At 41.3% G+C, this 17,439-nt stretch overlaps 2 protein-coding genes across 4 annotated transcripts; one reads left to right on the plus strand and one right to left on the minus strand.

The window, feature by feature from the left end:
• Positions 1 to 40: 40 nt before the first annotated feature.
• On the minus strand, positions 41 to 10,288 carry LOC119737928 (protein SSXT-like). Of its 2 annotated transcripts, none has more exons than XM_038212595.1 (8): positions 10,061 to 10,288; positions 8,294 to 8,370; positions 7,579 to 7,660; positions 6,249 to 6,876; positions 5,752 to 5,895; positions 4,526 to 4,711; positions 3,560 to 3,754; positions 41 to 2,855 (listed from the first exon to the last, which is right to left on the minus strand). In XM_038212595.1, the coding sequence occupies exons 1-8, from the start codon at positions 10,127 to 10,129 to the stop codon at positions 2,461 to 2,463; spliced, it is 1,776 nt and encodes a 591-aa protein (XP_038068523.1). In that variant the 5' UTR covers positions 10,130 to 10,288; the 3' UTR covers positions 41 to 2,460. The 2 variants fall into 2 exon arrangements, with proteins under 2 accessions (XP_038068523.1, XP_038068524.1); XM_038212596.1 differs by lacking the exon at positions 10,061 to 10,288 and adding an exon at positions 9,927 to 9,977.
• A 67-nt stretch (positions 10,289 to 10,355) lies between these two features.
• Positions 10,356 to 16,800, plus strand: LOC119737932 (E3 ubiquitin-protein ligase RNF166-like). 2 transcript variants are annotated; one of them, XM_038212607.1, is made up of 6 exons: positions 10,356 to 10,491; positions 12,518 to 12,623; positions 12,912 to 13,068; positions 13,958 to 14,070; positions 14,896 to 15,118; positions 15,533 to 16,800. In XM_038212607.1, the coding sequence occupies exons 2-6, from the start codon at positions 12,532 to 12,534 to the stop codon at positions 15,596 to 15,598; spliced, it is 651 nt and encodes a 216-aa protein (XP_038068535.1). In that variant the 5' UTR covers positions 10,356 to 10,491; positions 12,518 to 12,531; the 3' UTR covers positions 15,599 to 16,800. The 2 variants fall into 2 exon arrangements, with proteins under 2 accessions (XP_038068535.1, XP_038068536.1); XM_038212608.1 differs by lacking the exon at positions 10,356 to 10,491 and adding an exon at positions 13,237 to 13,312.
• Positions 16,801 to 17,439: the final 639 nt, after the last annotated feature.

Genomic DNA, 17,439 nt, shown 5'->3' on the forward strand with positions numbered 1-17,439 from the left:
TACCAAAAAAAAATGTACACAATACCGAGTTAAACAGGAATGAAGGTCGGCATAACGTATGGTTTTAATTCCCAAATAATGGCTTTTATAAAGTAGCTCATTTAATTTGATTAAATTAAAACAATCGACCAACTATTGGCAACAACTACATGTACTAAGATGCTACACAAGGCAATTGGAATGTTTCCTTGTCATTTTAATGATCAAGCATTCAAAACGATGTACAATCAGCACATACTACAAATAACATGAACAAAAACCTAAACAAATACAGCAGAAATGAACTGTGTTCATGAAAACAGGTGGTGTACTAGTTCTATAAGGCTGGAGTCCTTGTAGTCTTGGTTCAAGACTGGAATTGGATTTTATTTCCCTAATGGCACCTTAATACATGTGTGGTGAGCTGCCCTGGCAGTAGAGGGTTGCTATCATCTAGGCAAATCCAGTCTTGGGAACTTTGGCATCACTACCCGAGCACACCCCAGGCACGCTGTATTGAAGCTAATGCATGTGCATGAGGTACACTGGGAATTTTCCCAAGACTTCATCAAGATGATAGCAATTGCTACTGCCACGGACTGCACTTGTCACCGGGCAGAGTAAAGGGAAATAAAATCAAAGGGAAATAAAAAACAAAGCCAATCTTGGACCAAGACTAGACTCCATGCAGGAAATACAGAAGGGGATTTTTGACCTACACGTAAGACCCAAGGACAAATCACATGCACAGGCTTCCCAGCCACTCTCAATCAGGCAAACCTTGGGAAATGAGTTTCCAATTTGACAGTGACACAGAATGGAAAGGTTTTCGCTAGTTTGAAGATGTGCATCTTGTGTCCAAGTTGTGTCAATTGACTGACTAGCTATGGTGGCTTTTTGGGAATGTTAGAAATTTCTCAGGGAAATAGGAAAACGTATGGAAGTTTGTTTTCATACAGTGCTAGGAGACGTGACATACATGTACTGGTTCAGTTGTCTGCTTTGACATGGCCCACTGTTTTTTGGTATGGCTCGGAACAAATTTCAGAACAGATTTACCATAGTATATTATACATGAAATTGTGCGGTCTATATTTTCTCTCGCCCCTACCATTAAAATACACCTACACTGGCATGCGCATTGGCGGATCACGAATTTCCCAAAGGAGGCATGGGGGTAAAGTTTTGAGTTATGATCAAGGTGATTTTGCAGAAGTACACAATACAAGTGTACTCTGTTGGTCCATCCGGCATTCATTAACACGAACCTCTAAAATTGGTCGAGGGAACACATTTCGACCCATGAAATTTCACAATCTAATGTGGCACCCCCAGACATTTTTTGGCTCAATTTGCAAAAACATGTAGAATCTTTGTATATGAGCTATTCCACTTGCAAAATGTTTGGTAAAGTGTATGCAAACATTTGTTTTTTTGCTGAGAGTTTTATTGATGGAGTGAACAGCACTTAATTTCTGATACCATACATTGTATACATTGTACTTTAAGAGAATGGTTTTTAACTTCTCTTAAAAAGGATTCAAGAACACAACACACTTGCCAAAAAGTTTACATCAAATGCAGTCATAACGAACGACAGGTACTTGCAGCAAAGCAATGAATGAGAACTACAATATCTTTACATTGTACATTTAAATATGAAGACATCTAGGTGTCTACATATAATACTAGGTAGACAAGACTTGCTGTGTTTGACATGCATTTCAACAAACAGAATGGTTAAATAAAAAGTGAAATAAAACTATATTTTGGTCTCGCTCTCAAAAGTTCCAAGGCCACTCCACATGTGCAAATGACTTCTGCTGTCCCACTGGCAAAAATGAGATACTGACAAATCCGTGGATAAGATTTTGAATTCATAATGAAAAAGAAGAAAAAGCTATTTGAGATGTTCAACAACTGAATAGATCCCAGAAACGCATTACATTTCAACTTCTTAAACTTGTAAAGTAAAATGTAACTTTGTGAAAGTGTTGACATTTTCTGAAAGTTGTTGAAATTTCTGCAAAAACAACCCTGAACCTGCAAAGCACAGCTGCAGTGCAGAAAACATGCTCATCAAATTTGTTTACTAACCAAAATTAGCCAAGAACTAGTATACTTAAAATGGCATTATGGTTAGTAATATACTAAGCAAAGCTTTTCAAAATTTAGTGTGCTTAGGACCAGTGCTTACCTTGTCCTTTTGGCCATTATCAAGTCTCATGCTTATAGACACCACTTCCTTGTTTAACAAGGCTAGCGCCAATACATTCTTCACTGGCTCATGACACAAACAAATCCACTGCCACATGTTAACATTCACATGCGTACAAATCTAAAACCCTCCATCACCTACAAAATTCATTTGCAACAGATAGCGCCATTTTCTCTTCCTTTTTTTGCTGACGTAAGCAAAACCATCAGACTGTGCAAAGTGGTCGTCAGCTAGAATATGGAACCAGTAACATTTTTCTTAAATTACTGTTGATATCCAGGTCCATACTGTCCTTGGTTGTAACCACCATATCCACCGCCCTGCTGGGGGCCGGGCCCTGGGCCCACAGGCACCATGGGTCCCGGTGGCCCAGGCGGTCCCTGCCCCTGACCCTGTCCATACCCATACCGCCCCTGGGGTGGGGCCTGACCTTGTGGGTAACTGCCATAGTTCCCCTGATGTGGTGGGGGTGGTCCTGGCTGCTGCTGTTGTTGCTGCTGGGTTGGTGGGGGTGGGGGCCCCGGTGGTCCGGTCTGTTGTTGGGGTGGGGCTTGGTACTGATTGGAGTAGGGTTGGCGGGGGTTGTGGGGTGGGTAGCCACCTTGCTGGGGTGGGTACTGCTGGCCATATCCTGGGGCTTGACCATATGACTGGGGACCTGCAAGACAATTGTAATCGACATTGCTATTAAAAAGCCATACAAATTATCCAGGACATATGACCCGAAAGCCCAACCTGTTTCAATGTTCAGGTTCCATGTATGTGTGTTCTGGTTCTGGTGGTTACTGCGCAAACACCTCCCAAGTGGTTATCTCGCACAGGCGCGCTATATAAACACTGACCTTCTGTGACCTGCTCGCGCAATACACATATTGAATAATTCAATTTAGGTCAACCCCAAGTAAAATGACACTCAAGCAACTTTTTCAGTTAAGTAGGCAGATACATGATCTCACATACTCTCTGATGATTTGCAATTTGGGCGTAGCCCCTAACCCTCCTCAATCCTCCAAAATCAACCAAGTCGTTTCTGACGATTGCTTCGTAAAGCGCGTGCGTAGTAGACTGTCACAAGGGTTACCTGTACGACAGTCTACTACGCATGCGTATTTAGCCTGTGCATGAATACTCGCACCGCACGCTTGGTTAACAGCAAAAATGGCATCTGGCACGTGATGGTGAATGGACCAGTGAGAATTCAGTTTCCAGTCATGAATATGTATGAGGTAAAGTAATGAGTAATAGGCCAGGCGCTTTCCGGCGTAACAGGGACTAGGCGGGTAACGGCCTAGTGCTGCATGAACTCAGAAGTGATAACCAAGATTTAAATTTTTGATGGCCTGATATTGTTTGAATAATCACCTGACTGAGCTGGTTGCCTGAAGCCTCCCATTGGCTGCTGCCCGCCCATCATCTGGTTGCCCTGACTACCATTCTGTGATGATCCCATCATGCCCTGCTGCGCTGGATACCGTTGCTGGGACATGTGATACTGCTGCTGCTGCTGATTGGTTGGCTGGTTACTAGGCATATTTGGTTGCCGTGGCATCATACTTCCTATTCATTACAGAATAAAATGTTTGTTATGGATATCACAACTTCTGTTCAAATTTTGATAATTTTTTAAAGGCTTGTTTTTCCAAAGATTTCAATTGTAAACTTTATGCAATAGGATACTTCTTTGTACTCAGTGACTCTGTAAGTCAGTGACTCTGAGAGTCAGTGACTCTGCGAGTCAGTCTGTGACTCTGCGAGTCATTCTGTGACTCTGCGAGTCAGTCTGTGACTCTGCGAGTCAGTCTGTGACTCTGCGAGTCAGTCTGTGACTCTGCGAGTCAGTGACTCTGCAAGTCAGTGACTCTGCGAGTCAGTGACTCTGCGAGACTGTAACTCTGCGAGTCAGTCTGTGACTCTGCGAGTCTGTGACTCTGCGAGTCAGTGACTCTGCGAGTCTGTGACTCTGCGAGTCTGTGACTCTGCGAGTCTGTGACTCTGCGAGTCTGTGACTCTGCGAGTCTGTGACTCTGCGAGTCAGTCTGTGACTCTGCGAGTCAGTCTGTGACTCTGCGAGTCAGTGACTCTGCGAGTCTGTGACTCTGCGAGACTGTAACTCTGCGAGTCAGTCTGTGACTCTGCGAGTCTGTGACTCTGCGAGTCTGTGACTCTGCGAGTCTGTGACTCTGCGAGTCTGTGACTCTGCGAGTCAGTGACTCCAGGGGTGGTGGATTCCGCCCCCTCCCCCTAAGATCTCGGCCACCGGATTCTGCCCCCCCCCCCCCCCCCGGCCCTTTTAGGGTTAAGGTTCAGCAGAAAATTGAAGCTTCTCACCTTGCGACTGCGGCATAGAGGTGTGCGAGTATGAGGAACTACCCTGGGGTATGCTGGGACTGTAGCCGCTCTGCATGCTGGGGTTAGGAGGCATTGTTGGAGTGTTGGGGTTGGCTGGCATGTTGTTGCCGACGAGGGCAGAGCTGGCCGGGGGTCCCATGATGCTTTGCTCACTCATTTGGGGACCTAAATTGAAGGAAGTCATAAATTGGTAAAGACACAATTTTTTTAAAGTAAAAAAAAAACAACTAACAAACAAATATGTAGATTCTCTGGCCATGTCTGAATTACTTGGCTTACATGTACATGTACAGAACCGTATGTACAATGTACATTGAATACTCGCTTGCGATTGCACGCACCCCAGAGCTACGTGTATGTTGTAGAGAGCGGATCGCGTGCGTTCGGCGGTGGCGGAAAATAAAATAAACGGAAATAAAATCAATGCTTACGCGCGGGGGAAAAAGCGAGGGGAAATCTGGACCATCGGAAGAAAAAAAGCGGAAAACAAAATGTGGCACGCTGAACAAAAAAGCGGAAATCCGCTAAATAGCGGAGATTTCACACCCCTGCAAATTTCACACTACACTGGCAGTAGCCAAGGAATACTTCGGTACTCCTTTGTGATTCGTTTTGAGTAAAACAAGAGTGTACGTAAATTTCTTCAATCTGAAAACTCCCTTTTTCCTTTGGGTCAGAATTTAAAAGAAATATGTAATTGCAACGATAGAATTTTGTCAATGTTTGATAATTTTGGCACAAAACCTTTTCATTATAATTTCCATAAAAACAATTAACTTTCACACAACACCTCAAAAGTACATCCGTTTTGTGTGACAACAATAATGGAATTCACAGAACAAAATCAGAAGCCATTTTTGTAGTAGTGCCACGCTCATGTGCATGCCGCATGTGTTCTTAGATAGGAGGTGCGCGTATCTAGGTAACCATATTGGTCGAAGGCATCCAGAGTGTGTGCGTAATACCTGAGCGTAACTCACACAAACCTGGTGCCAACGCAAAAAATGGTCGTCACCGAATCAGTCTATTCGTAACACAGAAAGAAGTTCAAACACAGCCCCGGATATCAAGGGCATAGGACTACAGTTATCTTCTGTATTCTTCTGTAAACAGAACCTCCCTTTGAATTTTTCTCTTTTTGGTGGGGGAATGAAAACCAAACTGACAATTAATATCTACTCAGGGGTTGTGCAGGGAGTATCTACCTGGTGCAGCCTGGTCTGGGGGCATGGAGCTCCTTGGGTATCCTCCCATACTCTGTGTGTTGCCTGATGTACTGTAACTAGGCATGTTATTGTTGGTAGTGCTAGACGGTGGGCCCATTGAAGACTGCTCGGCCATTTGTGACCCTGGAAAGGAAACACGAACAGCAGTCTTAAAATGCATATATATATGTATTCAAAATGAAAGCTACACATGTACATGTTTATACCATAGTTTCTTATCTACTACAGAAATATAAAATGTATTCTGAAGCTTTTAAGCTAAAACCATCCGGACTCTACAACTGTAAAGCTAATGCCAAGTGTACTACATGTAGTACATTTCTTAGGCAGACAACACCCTTCAAAACCTCTATCATGTCTACAATGTATGTGGATTTTAAAGGGTCTGCAGAAGTTAAAGTTGATCAATTAATACTTGAAGTATGCGGGGCGGACAATACATACTTTATTTGAAAGCATACATCCAAAAATCCTACCATGTATCTGGCCCATAGGCATTTGGCCTGAAGAGGTCTGTGGCATACTAGCAGGCACACTGCCCATCTGTTGCTGGGGTTGCTGCTGTGGCTGTGGTTGCTGCTGGGGCTGGGGCTGTTGCTGTGGCGGCTGCTGTTGCTGCTGTGGTTGTTGCTGCTGCGGTTGTTGCTGTTGTGGCTGTTGCTGTTGTGGCGGTTGATGCTGCTGTTGCTGCTGGGGTGGTGGTTGTTGCTGTAGCTGCTGTTGTGAATGCTGTTGCTGCTGTGGATGCTGCTGCTGTTGTTGTGGATGCTGATGCTGTTGTTGTGGATGCTGCTGCTGTTGTTGTGGATGCTGCTGTTGCTGCAGGTGCTGCTGTTGTGGGTGCTGCTGCTGCTGCTGTTGTTGTGGGTGTTGCTGCTGCTGTTGTGGATGCTGCTGCTGTTGTGGATGTTGCTGCTGCTGTGGATGTTGATGCTGTGGATGCTGCTGCTGCTGCTGTTGTTGTGGATGCTGCTGTTGATGCATCATATTATCAGCCTGTGAATTGGGGACCATCCCGCCTGGTCCAGGGCCCATAGTGGGTGGGTTGGGGCCACTCATCCCCTGAGATGGGTTGCCCATGTTAGCATTGCTCTGGTTTGGTGCCTTACAAATAAAAAAATAAATGCACAGTTAATGGGTACTTTTTAAAGAGTAATTTAAGTATCAACTATGAAAATGATTATTCTGCGTAAAGAAAGATATCTGAACTATATAGTTGTACAACTGTTTTGATAATCAGGCTACATTCAATTAAAAAAGCTTGGGTGATTTTCAAGATGCAGTATTAATTGTGTTAAGGCAGGTAGACTTGGAAATTCTTAAAATTGTCAGTTAAATAGACTATTAAACTAAATTCTGTATAATTGTTCACAGTTGATTTCACAGAATGTCCCTTCCTTTTCAGAATCAACCATGAGTGTAAAACTAATTGGGAATAGGACATTGTTCCAGTGTTGCAAAGAGAGAGAATTCTGAAGGTCAAAGTTTGAATTCTGAGTTATGATTCAAGTAGCAATATTACCTAGTAGTCTGAAGGGCTGTTATGCATTTCTTCATGAATAAGTCAGTTTGGTATTTCAATGACCCGAGGTCATTCGGGATAACATCGCTGATGTGATGTTACGCGATGTTATGCGCGCGCCCATTCTGCTGGTAATTTACCCGCAAGCGTCGTGAGCTCGCGTTGATGAGCCTTTGAATTTCAATTATCCCAAACATGCCAAATGACCGTGACCCATATCTTTGTGCACATGCTCAGTTGAAATACCAAACTGGCTTATTTAGAACTTCTAACACACTACTTACTGCTAACAGGTTCTGAATGCCCTGGTTGGAATCAGCTATTGTTGCCAGATACACAAGGTTACGGTGCAGAATTTGTTGGTATCTACAGAAGAGGAATCCAGACCGACATTGAATTCTAAGGCAGACAATTTGCCATCTTGGACAAGGGTAAAAAATGGCATATTGCTCTATGCATCTTGTCCATTCTGCTACTCAATTCAGCCAACATGTGCCCTTTCTTTCCCCCTTCCCATGAAAGTGCTTGTTGTAACTAAATCAGAGGTCTTAGAATTTGGTGTGACTATTCAAGGCACAACACGGCAACAATTATATTAATGCAGTTGTGGGGAACACGATCGAGACGTCACAATCAGAGAATACGGGTACATGTACATTGAACATGTATACATTTTGGCTCTTACAAAATGTCTGCTTCTCCCCAAATTCCATGTCCAAGAATACAAACCTAAACCAAATAACCATACAATGATGAACTCAACAAAACCAAATGTTGGCAGTTTCTGCTGGATGCTGTTAATCTCAAAAGGGAACAAAACAGACTTAATATGTTCAATCTATTGGTTAGGATTATCCCAGCTATAAATTGGGACTGCCCCAACTGTAGTTGGGACTGTCCAAACTACATGTATAGTTGTGGCCATTGCTATAGTTTTGGGCATAACATACACAAGTTTACAAACAAGTTTCAAGTAAAACTGTGCTCTTTTAAACTTACTGTGCAACTTCGGAGGCTCTTCCCTTGTTTTGGTAGTCCACAATGGCTTGTATTAGCTGATTGTTTTCATCCAGCATCTAACAAAAATTGATCAGCAATAAGATGACAAATTTACTGGAAAGCCATAAAAGCAAGTTTGTATATAATGTTAATGTAGATTCAAAGATTATTCGAAACTAAAACCCACAAGGAAATGAACACATTTTGTAACAATTCCAAAATATCCTGAAACTTGACAATTTATCCAATAAATAAAGTTACTCCAAAGTTGTAAAAACTGTAATCTTGGGAAAGATTCCCATATCTGGCCATGACTAGTTTTCTCAGTAAATACTTCAATATTTTCCCTGCTAAATTTGACTTTTTAGGACATTATTATCACTTTCTGATGACTGATAGGCCACTGAAGGTAACAATAAGTGATGGCCAGATATGGGAATCTTTCCCAATCTTGAACTAGGCCTACATGTATGTAATGTAGCTTGCAAAACCTCAGCTTAAATGCTCATTGGAAATTTGCCAATGAGAGCACAGGTGAATTGAAGTTAGATGCAGGGTTTTAGCATTTACGGCCAACATTTTCCATGCTGGACATCGTATTCAGGTAACTCCCACCAATCCCAGCAGTCATTCATGGAGCACAGGGTCCACTCAAAATGAGAACATGATCATCAAGTGAACAAGATAAAACAGGTGTGTGTGGTGCAAGTGCAGAGTGACCAGCTATCTTTTCCTTGCACATGTGCCAGTAGCGGCTGTGCATAAATGATAAAGATCGTACATGTATAATGCCATGTAATGGACCAAAAGCCACATGTTCTCTTGGTTCAAAAGGAGAATTTGTTATCACATGAGTACATTTACATGTATGTGCGAATGTGGAAAGGAGTGCAGTCACAAATGCGGAAAAAAAGATGAACCAGTCTAACTCATTTAACTCGTTTAATAGCTCCATGTATAAACACTTTGACCATGTTTACCTTTGTTTACATTATTGTGTAGCTTACGGGCTGTTCCATATATACGAAAACAACAATCTAATTTTATTAGGTCATGATGTAGGTTATTGAACTAACATGTACATGTAGCCTTCCTTGTTGTAGGCCTACATGAAACAAAATTATAATTAGGGCCTATATTTCGTAGGCAGTTATTGATTTTTAGAAGGAAACCGTGAATGCACGTTTGATTCGCATGGCACCAACCATACAACACATAAAAAAAATTGCAAAATTGCAAAAAAAAATAAATATGGTTTCATTAGAAAGAATGATTATTGATAAGCATAAATAATAATAATAATAACTAACTCTTTTATAGCGCCAAATCCGTCAAAATTGACGCCCAAGGCGCTTCACAGAAATACAAATGAATCAGTTTAAAAAAATTAAAAATTATAAAAATTATAAAAAAAAACACACGATCATGATGGTGATACTGATAAGGAAAAGTCTGCTTTAGGATGAATTGAAAAGTCATGTTGGAATGACAAATATACAACACCCTCGACTTATATATAATACTAGTTATAATCTAAAGTTTGACTGGTTTTCTACATTACTGCCCCCTGCCCATATAGGTTGTGCATATATAGCCTTTTTATAGGGTCTAACAATAACATGGTCTAACTCACTGCATTGCTTGCTTGTTTGTCATGTTTGTCATCCATTCATTCCCAGGATGCAATGGAAAAGACAAGGCAATTCGTCTTGCATACTGCACTCATTGCATGAAGTGCAGTGCAGTGACACTGCTCAGACCACTCACCTTTTGTATCGTTGCCTGGTCAGGCACGGATTTCCCCCGCTGTCGAGGCGGCACAAAGGCAAGCGACATGTTCTTAATTGGCAAATGTTGGCGATGAGAGAGGCACGAACTTTTTAGAATTCTCCAGAGATTTCCTATGCGTTCAAACAGAAATTCGCAGTTGCAGACAGATCGCACACAACAAAACGAAACGACCCACCGCGCGCACAAAATTAACGAGTGCAGTGTTTTTTGTTGTATTTAGTCTGGTTCTTTCAAGGGATCATGTTTAATGCTGGAGAGTCGTGCAGGAGCCAGGCAGAGGAAAAGCGTAACCTTTGACCCAGCAGCTGTAACTAGTTAAAAAACATCAACGTCGAGTCGATGAGTTATCTTCAATTATTTGACGTTCTAAAAACAACTGAAACAACGGAGCTGACAAAGAAGAACAGGTCCTTTGTTTTCCATGTTTTCGTTATGTTGTATTTGTAATGTTAACCACGATAAATTACTAATTAGGCCGCTTCAGTCAATCAGATATCGCGTCTAAAAATAAATACTAAAATTTTACGGTAAAAATATAGTCCGAGTAACTTGGACCCAACTTATCGCCTTTTTTAACATTTGGACATGGTCTGGCGATCGCCAGACCATGTCCAAATGTTAAAAAAGGCGATAAGTTGGGTCCAAGTAACTTGGACCCAACTTATCGCCTTTTTTAACATTTGGACATGGTCTGGCGATCGCTAGACCCGTGAACGTGGCGTCGTATACAACGCCACGTTCTTGTTTCATTTCGAACCTGGCGAAATCGATCCGACATACATAATTCCGTATGGGTGTTGAGTACTCACCAAGAAATCTAAATTTGCCCGTCCGATTGTTTCGGCTGTGTAATTTCGACGAAATTTGCCCATCAGTAAAGACCCATACGAACGTGTAGAAATTAGATTTTAACCTGACCCTGACAAATAACCCCGGACGCGTCTGAGTCGCTTGGACAGATTGACGGCTGTTTCATTGTCGCAACCCCGAAAAAAAAAACCCGCAGACGATTGGCTGCTCGGCTTATCTCGTGTACAGTACGTGTGTGCACAAACACGCGGGCGCACGTGCGACCGCGTGCGGTGCGGTGAGAGAGGAAAGGACTTGAAACTTGTCTAAAACGATGTCTGTTTTAGCTGCGACAGTAAACAGCCGTCGAATCATACGAAAATAAAACGCAATGCGCATGCGGCAGTTGGGAGAAAATGGCAGCTAGCAGTAACGAACGGACTTCATGAACCGGGGCCAGAATTTTCCTCAATTGTCGTCAAATGCAAGTTTTGACGTACAAATAGAATTCAAGACAGCTTCATATGTGAGTACTTATTACATGGGCAAAATAACGTTCAGTGTGTGTAACGGAGGGAGTCAGAGGGACACGTTCGCCAGGTTCGAAATGACATAAGAACGTGGCGTAGTTTACAAGCCACGTTCACGGGTCTAGGCGATCGCCAGACCATGTCCAAATGTTAAAAGGCGATAAGTTGGGTCCAAGTTACTCGGACTAGTAAAAATAAAGGCAGTGTATATTTTGCCGGAGACGGCAAACCTTTAGTAAACGTTAGTTTGCCAGATATGCACTGAACATGCGCAGTTACTGTTTTTTGGTACTTAAATATTTTCCGGTGACAAGTTTTAGTCTGGCTCCATGCCAAAATTATCGTTGTTACCTCTTATACACAAGATGGGATTCAGACCATTTTATAATTTCGGACTTTATTTCCCTTTTAAAAAAAATCCTCCAGAGCCACAAATCTGAAAAAGAAAATGTAATACTCTGCAAAATATGTTTGAGACATGTTAAAATAATAAAAGAAGAATATTCTTATTTATATGGGGATGAGAAAAAAAACCTTAAAAATGTGGTGCGGTCGGAATCGAACGCGAGTCATCCCGCTTACTAGAGCCTTTGCTTAACCATTACACCAAACGTGCTACACAACTTTTGGTGGGAATTTAATACATCTTCTAATTCAGCCCTATTTTAAAGAGTACAGCGCCCTCTGTTGATATGGATTGCCGCCGGCAAACCTTTAGTAATCGTTAGTTTGCCGTCATTACCTCCGGCAAAATATCCACTATCAAAAATAAATGTACCATTTGGGTTTCGTAACTGGATTCGATTGCCAGGCATGATTGCTACAACGTAAAAGGTGTGCCCATGGCCCTGGGCACACTTGTTTAAAACCACCTTCAACTATTATTTTATTCCCGAACGATACCATTTCAGGAGGAATAATTTCACATAGTAAATTTGGAGCCATTCCTACATTCACTTTGAGCAAGTTTTACCTCAATAAATTGGTACAAATTAGTACACCTTGCCTTTAAATTTATCATCAGCAAGATATAATGTAACCAGTCTCAGCAATCTTCTCATAACAAGATTTAGTTAACAGGCTTTTATACTCTTTGAATAATTTGTTTGGTCAGGGAGTAGGTCGAGGATGGCCACTGGAGACGAAAGTGATGATGGTCTGAAATGTGCAATATGTCTGGATGTTTACTGCAAACCAATTAAGATTACTTGTGAACATACGTAAGTATATCTGTGACAGTTTTATCACTGTATTAAGACTGAGATGTCAGTTTTGTTGGGCAGATGGAAGATAGGATGACATCAGGTGGTACGGAGGGTCACAAACAGTCTGCCACAAGCCAAATTACACATCTATCACAAGGCAAATTACAAGACAATTACAATCCCAACTATAAACTGGATCTATCCATGGTACCTACAGTTGGGGCGTAACATTAATTTGTAATGTCCACATCCTAGATCATTGATCATTTACGGTAGTTCACATATATATGCTTTGTCCATCAGGTTCTGTGAAGAATGCTTAGCTCCATATTTAGATGTCCCCTCACCAAACTGCCCACTGTGTCGGAAGGTCTTTGACCCCAAGAAGAAGGCCAAAGCAAAAGACATTGAGAAACAAATATCATCAACTAAGTCTGTCTGCACTGGCTGTAGTAAGAAGGTTGGTATGTTATGCCCAATCAGAGCAATAACCCCCCCCCCCCCCCCCCCCACTCACTACACTTAAAGTCAGCCTCAGCCGAGCCCTGGCACGGATACTCCATTCGTCACGATTCCTCATGCATGCATCAAGCTCATTTGTCTCTTCCACCCCTGTGTCTCTCTTCAGTACATTGATGTTTGATTCCTTTGGTCTGCCTCTGTGTCTTCTTCCATGTGTTGGCTCCCAGAGTAACAGCTGGTTCGTGAGTAGCTCAGGATGATAGTGGCAATGTCCTGCTAATTCCATCATTCTGAAGGCAATTTTGTCTGTTGCCCGCCCCCCCTTCCCCCACCAAGTATAAGTAACACAGTTCCAACTATTGTTGGGGCAGTCCTAACTGAATGCGCAACATTGACTCATCATTACCACTAGGAAACAGTCTAACAGATGAGGTGCAATAGGTTTTTTTTGCATAATGCTTCATAGCGGGAAATAGATCATGAAGGATTTAGTTTGTGATACGGGAATAGATTTTTACAAATTTTGATTGAACAAAAGCTGTATATTCAGTTTCAACATGTTTAATGAAGCTTTAAATGAAGATTAACATGTTAGCAACTGTACTACATTATATTATATTGTGTTTATTCATGTGACCAGTGAAGTCATAAAAGCATAGAGTGCTTGAGTGCTTTCTAGCATTACAGGCACTACAGTGATTATTGGGTTAAATCACTCCTCGAAAAGAAGTTTTATCCTGGGTAGTTTACAAAATCGTGTCAGTTGTAATTGGGACTGAAAAAGGGAGCCCCATATTTATATATGTATATTGTGAGCCAGATTTAAATAAGGAAGAGGAATTTTACTCATGAGATTTCTTCATGTCTTCATATATTTGGGAACACAGATGTCAATGTCAAAAATCCGAAGCCACACAGCAACCTGCCCCAAGATGGGAACCATGACAGACTCGGCTTCAAAATTCAAGCCAGTAGCTACTACATCACAGAAAGCACCACGGTAAGTAACCCAGCATTGCATATGTGCAATTTGAGTTTGTTTTCTTGGTTAAGATGGCATGCTGGAATTCAAGTTCTGACAACCAGGAGCAGTGTTTTAGTCAAGTCCTTACAAGTCCTGACAAGTCAATCACAAGTCCTCACAAATCAATCACAAGTCCTCACACGTCAATCACAAGTCATTCATTGTCAAGTCAAAATACCAGTTGTTGAAATGAATATGACAAAATAGGTCCTTGTTGACTTGTGACCCTACTTGTTGCTAGTGATTGGACTTGACTTGTGATTGACTTGTGATTCAATTTGTAAATTGACTTGTGATTGACTTAAAAATGGACTTGTGATGGACTTGTTACTTGACTCCTGGCTGACTCTGTGATTCGACTTGTGATTTGACTCGTGGCCGTTTCTACGATTTGACTTGTGATAGACTTATGATGGACTTTACTTCAACTCTGACCGGCAGTACATGTATGTAATCCACTTTGAGCAAATTTCCTCTCTCACCTGTTAAATACTGATCGATATTTCACATCCAAGGTTTGAATTAAGATCCACAGTTAAATCATTGACCAAAAATAATATCAGTTTAATGTTAATTATTTCAAGAAAGACCTCCATGTAAAGATCCAGGAATCTTCCGATGCCACAGTGCAATGCAAAATGTATGCATGTCCGGGTTTTTTTGGGACATTAATTATGGTTATGATTGGTCTTTGAATCATCATGAGTTGGGGCTTAATTAATGGTTAAGTCTTTTATAATACTTCATTGTGTCTTTTTATTTGATTTTATTTGATTTAATCACTCATGTTATACTTTGCAGCGATGTTCCAAATCGGTCAACCTTCAAGTGTCCATTCTGCGGCCTTAAGAACCTAGACAGTAACGACCTGAACAGGCACTGCAACAAGGAGCACAAGGAGACCACAATGTCCGTTGTCTGCCCGATATGTGCCTCCATGCCCTGGGGGGACCCCAACTACCAAAGCAGTAACTTTATTGAACACCTGAACCTGCGACATAAATTTGAGTACGATACCTATGTGGTAAGTACAGCAATTGTTTTGATGTTTAAAATTGTTGCCGAGTTTGAGAGGACCAGGCTGAAGTTCCAAAACGATTTGGTTTGGAGAGCCAAATGTTGACCATAGAATATTAGTGTAAGTGAAGTCTGTCACAAGCCAATATGACCCACCAGGCCGGCATTATCTCCTGTTTCCTTGGCATGAAACGACTTGAGATTATTTCTATTCCCCCTGGATGGGATGCTGGTCCATCTCGGGTTACTCCCCAGCTAATGCTGGTACCCATTTATTCTCCTGGGTGGAGAGAGGCAAGTGGGGTGAAGTGGCTTGCCCAAGGACACAAACATATGGCCAGCAGCTGGATTCAAACCCCTGACCCTCAGAACATGAGTTAGTTAACACTGCTTTTATTGTGCTTCACTGTCTACAATTCAGGATTACAATCAGGACGAAGAGGAAATATTGCAGAAGGTTTTGGAGTCATCCCTGCAAGACAAGTGACTTCAGTTGGCTTTCATTGGTGTATTGTAAATTGCAAGTTACAGTGCAAGTTGGCATTGGCAGTGCTGTCTTGAGAGGCCAATCTCATGGATCGTCAAACACACATTTGCTAACCACAGATAAATTTGGGGGAAAAAAAATCAGAATGCCATTTGGGCCCAATGTCATATCTCTGCTTACCTTTAGCAAAAAATTGCCAATTACTGTAGCAAAAAAATCAGCGCTTTCAGTTAATAGCCTATTTCACAGGTTAGGGAGGAATTGTGGCTTATCTGCATGGGTAAATTCCATTACTAAGAATGCTGTGCTTACAGAGTTAGTACAAATGATTTTGGCCAGCGCTGTTAGCACAGGATGGTGATTAAAAGTGCAGAATTCTGCGGTAAACAGAGCCATATAATCAGGCCCTGATGTATGTAGTTTTGCGGTCCCAAGCTGAGATTTTGCCAGAAAATATTTCTGAGCAGAAATTTTCTGCAAAGCAGTCTTAAGAAACTGGTCCCAGATCGTCAAGATATCTTGGACCTTCCCCACAACAGAGTGAAACAATGGTCAGTGGCATTATATCAAATACCCCACACATTTGCATAGATTTCTTGTCTGAAAATTAAGGAAAGCTCATCATTTGCTTTTATTAACCAATTTGAAAAAAAAGTAAGATATTGAAATGTTATTGAAGAAAGAAAAAATCAGTTAGCTGGGAAATCTTCGAATGTTTCAAACAATATTTTTAAACTTAGCGATTCAAATCATATCAAGACATTCGGTTTGTAACATATAGTATTTTAATATTTTAATATGTAAATAGTTTGATGGTTTGAACAGAATTATTTTGGCATTTCAGAACAGTAGACATGACACAAACGTAATGGATTGCAAATATAGATTCTCCTGCATCTGTGTACATGTATAGGTGAGCGGCCGCGGGCCATCACCACGTTATGGGGAAGTTTTTTATTGTTAGGGAAATTCAGACTGAGGTATGGGGACTTTCTGCTGTCCCCATAGTGTCTTCAGTTCCCATAATACCGTGGGACAACACGTGTGTAGTCCCCATGGGTACGAAACAAGAATGTCTCTACATGTACATTACACGCAACATTTTTGTTGGGGCTCTAATGGTTTTTGTTATTTTTGTTATAAAGTCAAAACTATATTATGGCTGGGGCCACTACTGTAGTTGGGACATAGTATTTCTATTAGGGATTGGAGGAAGGGGCACCAAAATATTGGGAAGGCTTTGGGTAAGCCTTATGTAGCCCCTCCTGATGAGCAGTTTTGTCGTTCTTTCCAAATGCCCCAATTTTTAAAAGGGGGGGGGGGGGGTGTGATTTGTTGGCATTACAGCTTGTGTTGTATTATTTATTATTGCTACCCACCTGGATTCACTATAATAGGTCCTAACTATTGGTCATGGTGAACCAATGCTGTTTTACTGTGGTCGTATATGCTTCATACTGCAATTCTTGATTGTGATGTATTTGTGAGGCATCCATGTAACAACAGCAAGACGGATAGGACTAAAGTTTCTTCTTTGAAATTAAAGTTTATTTATTCTGTAATGCAGTAAATAGCAAGTCAATCCACAGGTCCAGTCACAATTAACATGGGATGAGTATTGAAGCAAATTCACATTCTATTGGTTCTGAATCCTTTTGAATCAAGTAAAGTATGTACAAGAAATTAGGTTGGTGGATTAACTCGGCTTCTGTACAGTTTTGTTTATTGACATTTGTACCTTTGGCTATTATCATGAGATTAAAAAAAGATTCAGTTATAAAGATGTATGTATAACAAAAACAATAATGGTAAATATATATTAAAAGTCATAATCGTTTCAC

Source organism: Patiria miniata, unplaced genomic scaffold, assembly GCF_015706575.1.
Source record: "Patiria miniata isolate m_02_andy unplaced genomic scaffold, ASM1570657v1 HiC_scaffold_3, whole genome shotgun sequence".
NCBI lineage: Eukaryota > Metazoa > Echinodermata > Asteroidea > Valvatida > Asterinidae > Patiria > Patiria miniata.

Coding starts and splice junctions, on each gene's coding strand:
- LOC119737932 (XM_038212607.1), top strand. CDS start 12,532: ATGGCCACTGGAGACGAAAGTGATGATGGTCTGAAATGTGCAATATGT. Junction 13,069..13,957: donor GCACTGGCTGTAGTAAGAAG/GTTGGTATGTTA, acceptor TTGGGAACACAG/ATGTCAATGTCAAAAATCCG. Junction 14,071..14,895: donor ACATCACAGAAAGCACCACG/GTAAGTAACCCA, acceptor TATACTTTGCAG/CGATGTTCCAAATCGGTCAA.
- LOC119737928 (XM_038212595.1), bottom strand. CDS start 10,129: ATGTCGCTTGCCTTTGTGCCGCCTCGACAGCGGGGGAAATCCGTGCCT. Junction 5,896..6,248: donor GCCTATGGGCCAGATACATG/GTAGGATTTTTG, acceptor TTTCCTTTCCAG/GGTCACAAATGGCCGAGCAG. Junction 2,856..3,559: donor CAGGCAACCAGCTCAGTCAG/GTGATTATTCAA, acceptor ATTGTCTTGCAG/GTCCCCAGTCATATGGTCAA.